This window comes from Vombatus ursinus, unplaced genomic scaffold (genome assembly GCF_900497805.2).
Source record: "Vombatus ursinus unplaced genomic scaffold, bare-nosed wombat genome assembly UNPS02014825.1, whole genome shotgun sequence".
Classification (NCBI taxonomy): Eukaryota; Metazoa; Chordata; class Mammalia; order Diprotodontia; family Vombatidae; genus Vombatus; species Vombatus ursinus.
Window position 1 is genome coordinate 356,365 of NW_020954603.1, and position 11,555 is coordinate 367,919.

Sequence of the window (11,555 nt, forward strand, 5' to 3'; positions counted from 1 at the left end):
AGAAGCCAGTCTGGTAACTGGGATTGGGGCTTTAATTTAAATAGGGCTATTAATCTAGCCTTTGCTTTTGGCATTGGGTTGCTATAAAACTTTACACAGATCATAACTTACATTTCTTTGCTACAGATGTGCTAGAAAAGACTTAACTTTTTCTAGGTTGTAAAAAAAGTATTCTAGGGTGGATAACTATAAACTGCAAATAGATTTTTGGTACAACCTATGCCCATTACTATTACTTATTGCATCTGCAAATGGTTTATTAGTTCCTTCACCCAAGTAAAAACTCAAGTGTTTAGAGATCAACACTGATTCAGAAACATGAGGATGTCATTTCCAGCAAGATGTGCCGCTCCCCCCCCCCATGAAAGCCTTTGCTCTTACGTCCTCCAGTTTGTCACATTCTCGGTTCTCTGAGATCTCTCCATTCCGGTCATCCTTCAGAGTCTTTAGGAACTCACTCTTTTTGTCTGTGGTCCGACGGGTCAGCTTGGTTAGACGGCAGGAACTAATCTCGATGGGAGGGGTGGTGCTGGAGGGGCTCTAAGCAAACACACAATAAGAGTTTTGTCAGGTAAGATCTGGGACTGGGGACTTCCATGGACCAGCTCTTAGAGGCATTAAACTTTAGAATGCCTGGTCCTTGCCATCCCATATCATGCATGACTCTCCCATTAATAATCTAAAACACCCTTAGTTTGGACAAGGAATCCACCTGGACTCGCTACTTCCCTGGTAGTCAGTGATGTAAGCGGGTGCATTTAAGAACACTGGGAAGGGTCAGATGTGAGAGATGCTGCAAAGGTAGAGAGGGCAAGATCTAGTGACTGACTGGGTATGTGGGGTGAGGGAGAGGGGGGAATTCAGGACAAAACAGAAGTTATGAAGCTAGGAGACTGGAAGGATGGCGGTGACTTTAACAGAAATGGGCAAGTTTTAGAAAGCAGAGAATCTGGGAAGATGATGATTTTAGTTTTGGACATGTCAAATTTGAGGTACCTTGGGCACGTTTGAAGGCAAGAGGGACAGCATCAGAAGTAGACAGGGAGGTGGTTTTGAAGACACAATAGAGAGGGATAGAGAATGCAGTCTGCTTGAGAAGATGTAAGTGGAGAGGGCATGACATTGGTGAGAAGGACCATCTCTATCAGAGACTGGCAGAAAGGAAGAAAGAGTAGGGGCTGATGTCAGGAAGTCTTGAGATGAAGAGAATGGAAGAAAGTGGAGCTCACACAGAATGGCCTCAATTTTCTCAGTAAAGTAAAGTAAAGTAAAGTAAAGTAAGAGGCCAGATTCTCAGCTGAGAAAGAAGAGTGAATGAGACAGAGATTCAATTAGGGAGGAATAAAAGGAAGCCTGCTTTGCTGCAGTAAGGGCACAGATAAGGTTGGTTAATATAAATTTGGATAGTAGGTAGAGAATTGGACCTGGATTCAGGAAGATCTGAGTTCAAATCCAGCCTCAAACCCTTTTAACTATGTGATCTTGGGCCAGTCACTTAACCTGTGTCTACCTTAGTTCCTTCATCTGTAAAATGAAAAAAAATAATAGCACCTATCCTGCCAGGGCTGTGAGGGCGGGATGAGATATTTGACAAATGCTTTATAAACCTTCAAGTGCTCGATAAAAGCACCTGGCCAGTGTGGTTGTGAGACTTCTTGTTCCAGTCAGCAGCAGCAGAGGAGGTGGATGGTGGGAACACAGCAAGAGATGAGGACAACAGGATGTGGGGGTGAGAGTTTCAAGAGTAGAGGGCGGTGTGATGTTGAAATGGCTTGAGAGGCATTAAAAGGCAGAGCAGGGCTCATGGCCTGAAGAACCACTGAGGTTATAGGACTGGAGGCAAAGGATGGGTTTAAGCAGGCTCTGGCATAGAGAGGAAAGTATGGAGTGTTCTTCTGTCCGGCAAATCTAGCCTTTACTTTCTCCTTAAACTGACTGGCCTCGAGCAACGCCTTGTACACAAAGCCTTCTTTATTCTGCACCCAGCCCACATGGACACACATGAGACATAGTGTGATGTGGGTGGTGGGAAACTGGGCTTGGAGCCATGAAGATCAGAGTTAGAGGCGCAACTCCGGGCAGTCCCACTCAGGCCGAGTTGCAAAGAAAGTGCCAAGTGGGCTTTGGTGGAGAGTTTCGCACCTGAAGCTCCCCTCTCCCGGTGAAATCGAAGGTCCGGCCCCAGTAGAATGTGAGCTCCTGGAGGGCAGACCCAATTTCATTTTGTTCCCATATTAATGGTGTCCGGCGCACAGCTGGACTCATTGATTTCACAGTGTAGCACGTGCAAAGCTGCGTTCGAGACTTTCCCCAAACAGCTATGTTTTGCAGCCTCCTTACTAAAGGGCGGTGGGGCATCTTACAGATATAGCACCAATGGAGGATCAGAATCTGACTGACAAGCCCCTCTCTTTAAGATGAAGCTCAATGCTCTTTGACTTAGCAATACCACTGCTGAGATCAAGGAAAAGGAGAAGGACCTATATGTACAAAAATGTTTATAGCAGCTCTTTCTATGGTGGCAAAGAACTGAAAATTGAGGGGATGCCCATTAACTGGGGAACGGCCAGACAAGCTGTGGCTTATGATTGTGATGGAACACTACTGTGCTATAAGAAATTACAAACAGGATGGTTTCAGAAAAAACTGGGAAGTCTTATATGAACTGATGCAAAGTGAAGTGAACACAACCAGGAGAACAACAGTATGAGTTTAACACCTCAATTTATTTAACATCCCTCAACATTTGAAACCACAAGTGTGGTGTGAGGGATTTCACCTTTATGATATATGATAAATAATAAATTTTTAACATGACCTTCTGCATGAAACCTTTCCTAATCCTCCAGTAACAGCAAAATTGTAACATTAACAAAGAGTTAGCTACTTTGATCAAGAAAATGATCCAAGACAATTCCAAAGGACTCATGATGAAAAATGCTATCCACCTCCCGAGAGAGAATGATGAATTCTAAGTGCAGACTGAAGTAGACTTTTTTTACTTGCTTTATTTTTCTTTTTTTGTAACATGGAATAGAAAATGTTTTACATGACTTCACATGTATAATTGATATAATGCTTGCCTTCTCAATGGGTGGGGGAAGAGCTGGAGAGAGAGAATTTAGAACTCAAAATTTTAAAAAATGAATGCTAAAAAAGAAATATTAAATTTATTCTTAAAAATATGTAGCTCAAACACTACCTTCTGCATGAAACTCCTACCAATTGTCAGTGCCTTTCCTCCCAAACTACCTTGTATTTAACTACTTTGCATATGTGTGTTTATTCACATAATAGTTAGGCTACACAGACACACACCCTTCTTGACCATTACCATGTAAGCTCTCCATGAGCACAGATTGTTTCACTCTTTGTACCTGTACTGTCAATACTAATGCAGTGCTGGGAACACATAAGGCACTTAGTAAGTACTTGTTGATGTGCTGATACTAAATGTTGCACATACTGTCAATCGTAGTGAGTATCACTGGCTTGGTTTAGATGATTTCCTTTGTTGAAAGGAAGACTTCTTGGGAGTGGAGGGAGGAGCAGAGATCTAGTAAGAAATGACTGGTATAAAAACCAAAAGTCATCAGTGAAACTTTGAGATAACTGGGACCAGTCTCATTTAGGCCTAAAATAGGAAGATGAAATAACATGGCCAAGGAGTGACTTGTTCTGAGAATGCCAAAAGGTGCCTTTTTGTGTCTCTGTTAGCAGCCTTGTTAGAGGCATTTTTAGGCCTTTTCTACTGTTAAGTCCAAAAGATTCCAGGCTGGGCCTTAATCTGGGCATGCCGCTTGTTCTAAGGTCTAGGCTAGCAGACACTGAAATCTGGGGCATCCAAACTGCCCAGGGAACTTAGCCAGGAACACACACAATTCTACTCAGATTTAGAAGCAGCCATCAGATTGTCACACAGAACCATGCCAATCAATCAATATCTTTCATGTGTATGCACAATATTCATTAGCTTAGACAAATGCAAGTCAACTCATCCGGGTCATGCGGTAAGTACCTGAGTTAGAGAAACAGTATTTAAAATAATCCTACAGGTGAAGTACCTCCCACCACACTTGTGGTTTCAAACTTTGAGGGATGTTGTACAAATTGGGATGTTAAACTCATGCTGGTATCAGTGTGGTTCCATGTCAAATAACCAGGTGATGATTTCCTCAAATATAGCTGTTCCAAACTTGCAAAAAGGAAATGATGATGTGCCCTGCTGCATGGCCTTTGTTTAGGATAACTCTAATAAGTATTGGGGATAAGCAATTTTGCTCCAAGATGATTTAGGCCAACGAAATTAAAAAAATAATAACCATTTATTATAAATTCAATAAAGAATAAAGTCCTATGTAGTGGAAACCATTTGTAGGATCAGTGCAATCTTCTGCCATTAAGTGGGAGTGGGTTTGATGAGGGAGTAGTATATAGTCCACTTCAGATAGAGGGAATGAAGCAATCTCTTTGAGTCAATAAAATAAAATGAAAACATGAAAAAAATTTTAAAAAAGGAACTGATAAAAATGACAGTATGGAAAAACAAAAGCTTAGAGAGAATCCTTTAGGAGAGAGGAAAAAACTAGGTCAACTAGTCAGGCAGCTCACCTACTCACACCTACGAGGACGAGACAGATGTCTGGATAGGAGTCAGGGAAGGGGGTGGGGAATGGGGAGAGACTGACATAACATGTAGCTATGGATAATTTCTTCAAGGGTAGTCATGGGGAAGAGGAATGAACTTGGCCCCGGAGGGCACAACTAGGAACAAAAAGGGAAGTGAAATAGAATTACAGAGTCAGATTTCAGCTCAATGGATGGTATTCCTAACAACTCCAGCTGTCTAAAATTGGAATGGGCTGCACAGGGTGGGGAGTGAGGTCTCCCTGATAAGAGCTGAAACGTACATAGCACTGCAAAGCATTGTAGATGCATTATCTCACCTGAGTCTTACAAATACCTGGTCAAATAGGTAGGTACTAAAGGTATCCTAATTCCATTTTACAAATGAGGAAGCTAAGGCTTAAAGAGCTGAAGGGACTTGCCCAGGGTCACAAGGCTACTAAGTGGAGGCACAGGTGGGACTGAAGCCCAGGTCTTTCATGCCTCTGTCTACTACACAAGAGGGGTCAAACTGGCAGGTCAAACCAGATTAAAACCTAATTGGGAAAGGCTTATCCAAAAAATAAATAAATAAATGAATAAAATGACTCCACAAAGATAATGTTAACTTCGTGATTTTCTAAGTCCATATGGGCCCACAGGAATCCATTTCTATTTAAGTCTGACCTCCCTCCACTTCCAACATGGCCACTGTGGGATATTACTGCAAGGATTACCTTGGGTAAGAATTAGACTAGATGCCCATTGAAGTCCTTTCCTAACTAATTCTGTTGATCCTCTGGCTTTGGATGCTGAAATTTAGATGCAGAGGCAGATAATACTATTGACAGCATCACGCCCCAGAAAACTGCAGAATATCCTTGATGAGATCCCTAGCCCCTAAATAGACTGGCTAACAATCCACACAGGAAAACCCAACTGGATGAAGAATGCCTATTACCCAGATTATGATTTGTTTAGGAGGTTATTTTGTCAAATTGTGGTTTAAGTCATTTACTTCATAAACAAAAAAGGGTCACAGAACTGAAATGAAGTGGTAGGCTAGGCTGCATGTGAAAATAAAGTAATCCTCCTTCCAGTGTTCCCCAGTTGCTCCCTGACCCAACCAATATTCTTCTAATAATGCAATGTAACTCCAAAACAAGATCCTGAGCTTCTAAGAATCAAGACTGTATGTGATTCAGAGGGCAATGGCTGTCACAAGGAGGATGTCACATGTGACACCATGGATACAAATTTTTTTCTTTGGAGTTTTGGAAGACAGTTATGGGAGGCCCCAAAATAAAGTAGGAGTTTTAAAGCAGAAGGCTTAAGTATTCAGAAAGAGATGAAAAATGGTATTTTTTCAACTGAATTAATAAGCAGAAGTTCCATTTCACAGAGGTTTCGGAGACAGGGAGGTTTGGCCATGTGGAAAATGAATTGTTCTATAAGTCATTGGGAAGACACCCATCAGGGAATGGGCTCAGACCATGAATGCATTGCTCTCTGCCCAGAATTAAGGTTCCAGCACTAAGGCAAAGCTAAATAGAAGATGCACAGGCCAAAAATTTCTACTCTAGGACTGGGCAGTATGGTGACTTTGGTGCTGCTCTCCCAATGACATGGTAGACCCAGGTTGACAAAACCTAGGTGAGAAAACCATGAGGTCTATACACAGAGTGACTAATATCACTCTGGGTGAAAGCCTTGAGACTCTCCATTCATTGGTCTACCTCCTTACCAGACAAGCCATTTCTGGCTGTCACGTTCTACATGAAATCAGTCTCTGGACTATTTAATAAACCCCATTTCTTACCCACTAAATAATTTCTTTTTTCATCCAAATTCAATCCAAAACACTAACTTTTACTTTTCTGGAAAACCTTTCTCTGACACACCTTTTCTTCACGATGAGTCAAAAATCTCAGTGAACTGAGCAATATTTTCACAAAGTCCCAGATACTATTAAAAATTATAACTTACACATTATAAAAGCCGAGAACAGCCTCAGTGTGCTGAAAGACATTAATCTATGTATCAGCATAAATTCAATAGGTACATATGAATCTGTGATGCCCTCTGAATGTCATGGTTACAACCCATCAGTCTGTCTTAGCTGGTTAAGCTGCAAGTGTGGTGAGAGTAGAGACTGCATCTAAGGAGAGGTAGGGCAGCATGGTGGAAACAGCAATGGACTAGAATCCTGGAGGTTCCTAGCTGTTACTGATTGCTAATAACTTAACTTCCACTTCCTCCTCTAAGGTTCCCTTCTATTGTTATCACACCAAATTTAATTTTCACATATTAGAGACTAGTCCTGTCTGTACCACATTAAAATCCTGTTAATGGTGCTCCCCCTGGGCATCCTGGGAAACATCCAACAAACGTGTGTAATGAAACATCCCTCTTTCTTAGGTTCACGGCATGAAGGATTTCATTTCAAGCTGGAAATGGCCTTCAAGATCCTCTAGGACCAACCCCCTTATTCTACAGCTGAAGAAACTGAGGACCAGATATGAAGTGATTGGCCACGGTCACATAGAAGACAGAAAGTAGCAGAGCTATTTATCTACCTATCTATCTATTTATTTTTGGTGAGGCAATCAGGGTTAAGTGACTTGCCCAGGGTCACATAGCTAGTAAGTGTCAAGTGTCTGAGGCCGGATTTGAACTCAGGTCCTCCTGACTCCAAGGCCAGAGCTCTATCCACGGTGACACCTAGCTGCCCCTAAGTAGAGTTATTTAAAAAACAAATGAAATATCCACTGCTCTGAAAATGATGTGGGCCAGTGGCTTTCATTTATTTCTCCTCAGAGATCTTCTCCCACCTACCTATTGATTTGAAGTAAAATAAGAAAAAATAGAGGCAGACCACTGCAGGCCTTCTCTGGACCAGTGTGGAAGCTTTTTGGAGTCTCATCTATGGTCAAGCATTTCATCAGTGATAGAGTCCAGCACAGCCATCAGAGTGTGTCAATCTGTGTTGTTGTTCAGCCATGTCTGATCCTCTATGACCCCATTTGGAGTTTTTTGTTTTTTTTTTTGACAAAGATACTAGAGTGGTTTGCCATCTCCCTCTCCAGATCATTTTACACATGAGGAAACTGAGGCAAACAGGGTGAAGTAACTTGCCAGTTTCACACAGCTAGGAAGTGTCTGAGGCCAGATTTGAACCCAGAAAAATGAGTCTTCCTGACTCCAGGCCCAGCACGCTATGCACTCTGCCACCTACCTGCCAGTTTGGGAGAGCTATGTTATTAGTAAGGAAAACAGACAAGGCCCTGAAGTTCCTGGGAAATGCCATTTCTATCCTTGGCAGTTCTGGTTGGTCCCACTCACCTCTTTGGGAGAGGGAAGTACTGAACCACTTGCCAGTACTACTGGTTTGGTGACAGCAACTGGACTGGTAAAGGCAGAATCCCGGCTAGAGGAGAGCGAGCCTGCTTTATGTTCTGTCCTGTTTGCTTTCCACGGACTGGGCTGTGGGAGAAGAAATGGCAAAAGGCAGTTAGGTCGCAAAACAAACAGTCCCCTAGCTTGTTAGGAAATCTGACCTCTGGCTCACCCACAGACTACCCACCTCTCTCTTCCCCATTAGTGGCAGAAGGGGAGGGAAGCAGAGGGGAGGTGGGATGCTTCTGTAGAGATAAGTGTCTGGGTAAGAGGTCCTGGTGAGATGAGGAATTTGGCAAGATCCAAGTCTGGGCATGCCTATGAGAGGGACAGGCCTTCAAGCCGTGAGAAGAAGGGAACGAGGGACTGGGCTCAAGAGCACCATCTGGGCAGCATGGGTACCCCTTTCCCCTGCTGAACCTATTCGATCATTCCTGGCATCATTCTTCAAACCAACCCCTTTGCCAAGCTGGCTGAACCTGCTCAAACTGTGGTTCTAGGAAGCCCAGAGACAGCAGGAAAATGGCTGGAATGGAAGAATGGGGCCGGAGAAGCATGTTTTGCATGAAATCCAACTATCTCACTGGGTGCTGGTCAAAGCATGTCCTTATGATCTGGCCCATGCTGTATCTAGGCGGCAGGTGATACAGGGAGCCTCATCTGGGATTCCCTTGCACCCTCACTCTACTGCGCTCCTCCAAGGCTGCTGCTCCCAGTGTAGAAGTCCATCTGAACACGGCTCCCTTGCTGGTCTTGACTGTGGCTATATAAACCATGCAAAGATGGATGGGGTTTCCTGAGGAGCATACCAAGGCTGCCAGGTGGTATGAAGAAGACCGTAAGATACTGGCACTTGCTGCTTCAGCACTCTCAGGACAAGAAGCTTCTCAAGCCTCTGCCATGGTGGGGCAAGGGCCTTGGATGCATTAAATGCCAATGAAAAAGTCCCTCTGGGTGAAGCAGGGCACTAGGGGCTGGTTGGGGAGGCAAAGCTTGAATAAAATGTGGCCCACATCCTCATATAAGATATACATACTATGTAACAGACAATAATACACAATAGAAATTTTAAGATAAATGGTTCTATCTTATGAACTGTGAAGGAGAAAAATAAACTCAACAAGATATCAATATCCTATAGGCAATGATGGAAAGCAGACGGAAAAATAACAACAACAACAACTAATGATAATAATGACAATACCAACAACAATTTATATAGAGTTTACTATGTGCCAGGTACTCTACTAAGCATTTACAATTATTGTTCTCATTTGATCCTCAAAATAACCCTGGTAGGTAGGACAATAACAGGTATTATCTCATTTTTAAAGAGGAGGGAAATGGAGTCAAATTTGAACTCAGGTATTCGTGACTCCAGGCCTTGAGTGCTATCTATTGCACCACCCAGCTGCCCTAAGAAATGGCATCTGATTGAAGCTTTAAAGAATCACGAGGGGGAGAAGAATAATTAGTGCCAGAAAAATGTATTTGGAGGACAAAGAAAATTATAGTTTGATTAAAGAACAGAGTATGTGGGGAGAGGGTTAGGACTGGACTTACGACTTCACTGGTATAGGACACTCCCTCTGTCAATGCAGGTCACACATTTTCTGCAGCGCCCAGCCTCAGGGCACTGTCTAGAGCACTGAGACTTCACTTCCAGGGGTCACACAGCCAATCTGGAAAGGAGGCAGGACCTGCGGCCAGCTCTCTAACTACTTTGTTACTTGTACCTTTCATACAGCGCATATAACCGGGAGTAATATGGGCTAAGGATGGAAAGACCAAGGTAGGGCTGGACAGGGGAAGACTCTGAATGACAGGCAAAGAGCCTGCATGTTTTCCATGAGCAACAGGTGACGGAAAGACTGGAGGAGGTGGAGAAGCTCAGTTTGGGACGTCAGTGATGGGAGAAGCAAGGGGAGGAACAGAGAAGGGGCCATAGGGGGCCTGAACCACCAAGGCCTGATTAGATGTGACAAATGAAAGAAGAATGACAACAAATGCCAAGATTTTCTCCTATTCTCTCCAAGGAGACTGTGAATGATTATAGTGAAGTCAGGAAGAATCAGGGAGGAAGGAAGATGAATATGGGAAGCTTGGGAAAAGTTTTGGCCATGCTGAATTAGAGTTGCTGGTGAGGTGTCTAGGTGGCATTTTGTGATCAAAAACAACTGTTCACAAAATCAACTGCCAGGACAGTACATTCCAATGGAACAAGAGATCTGGCTCTCTTCCACAGTGATGCCACGTGTGGCCCATCCTATGAAGCTCCCATCCCTATCTTCCCACCTGGGGCTCCGGACCTTGCTCACTGTCGCCTGACACTGCTAGGCCAGAAGCAAGGCAGGCTCTCCCAGCTCTCACACTACTCAACCAGCCTGTCTTCTCTTTCAATTGGCCATTTCCCTGATGACATCTTTGACTCCTGCTGCTTATGTTTTATGGGCCTCTCCACTGCCACCTGCAGGATAATGATTTTAAATGTTGAGACTGCTGAGGTCCATATCTCACGACTATATAATATCACCTTTAGATATAGAAAAAGTAAGCTTTTGTTTCTGGGAGGTGTTTGGGATCGTTAAAGGAGCTCTGTGGTCTCCTGAAGGCAATTTAATTCCTTTTCCTCCTCCTGCTTAACTCAGGACCAATCTCACCAACCACCTGTACTGTTTTTCCTAGTGGCTAAAATCATTTTTTTTTTTTGTGAGGCAATTAGGGTTAAGTGACTTGCCCAGGGTCACATAGCTAGTAGGTGTCATGTGTCTGAGGCCAGATTTGAACTCAGGTCCTCCTGACTCTATGGCCACAGCTCTTTCCACTGTGCCACCTAGCTGCCCCTAAAATCTTTTTTATCTAACTGCATGTCATAATCTGGGCAAAGGACAGCCTTTTAGGTTCTTGATTTTTCCTGTGTGAATGCTGAAGTTAAACTACTTTGAGGAGAATACTAGAGACTTTCTAGCACAATGTCATCCACAAACAAGAGTACCTGAAGGATATGACTATTCACAAGGGAGTCTGTTTTCACCTGGGACTCTGCCCTAAGGCTCCTCCACCATGGTGGGGAACACCTTTACTGAGGATATCTCCCTGTTTTCAGTCAGTGAATCAATAAACATTAAGCACCTACTATGTGCCTGGAATTGTACCTGGTGCTGAACATATAACAAGAGGGCCAAAACTTGTTCAAAATAAATAACCAGTCCCAGCTCTTAGTCTAAGGAGGGAGATAACATGCAAACAATTATGTCCAAACAAGCTATAGGCAGGAGAAATTGGGAAAGTACTAGCATTAAGGGAGATCAAGAAAGGCTTCTTGTAGAAGGTGAGATTTTAGTGGGAACCTAAAGGAAGCCAGGGAAGTGAGTAGTCAGAGCAGAGGACAGAGAATACTGTAGGCATGGGCAACAGTCAAGGAAAATACCTGGAGCCAAGAGATGAAATATCTTGTTCATGGAACGGCAAGGGCCAGCATCACTAGATGGAAGAGTATGTGAAGGGGGAGTAAGGTGTAAGAAGACCGGAAAGGTTGGGGGGGGAGGGGGGGG

At 43.5% G+C, this 11,555-nt stretch overlaps 1 protein-coding gene across 3 annotated transcripts in view; it reads right to left on the reverse strand.

Moving 5' to 3' along the window:
* Positions 1–11,555, reverse strand: part of GPBP1L1 (GC-rich promoter binding protein 1 like 1) — an 82,512-nt gene that overhangs the window by 8,234 nt on the left and 62,723 nt on the right. For all 3 annotated transcript variants that reach the window (XM_027838013.1, XM_027838015.1, XM_027838014.1), the window contains 2 exons: positions 7,948–8,088; positions 382–540 (listed from right to left, as the gene is read on the reverse strand). In XM_027838013.1, coding sequence (XP_027693814.1) covers positions 382–540; positions 7,948–8,088 — 300 coding nt within the window. The remainder of the gene's footprint in view (positions 1–381; positions 541–7,947; positions 8,089–11,555) is intronic.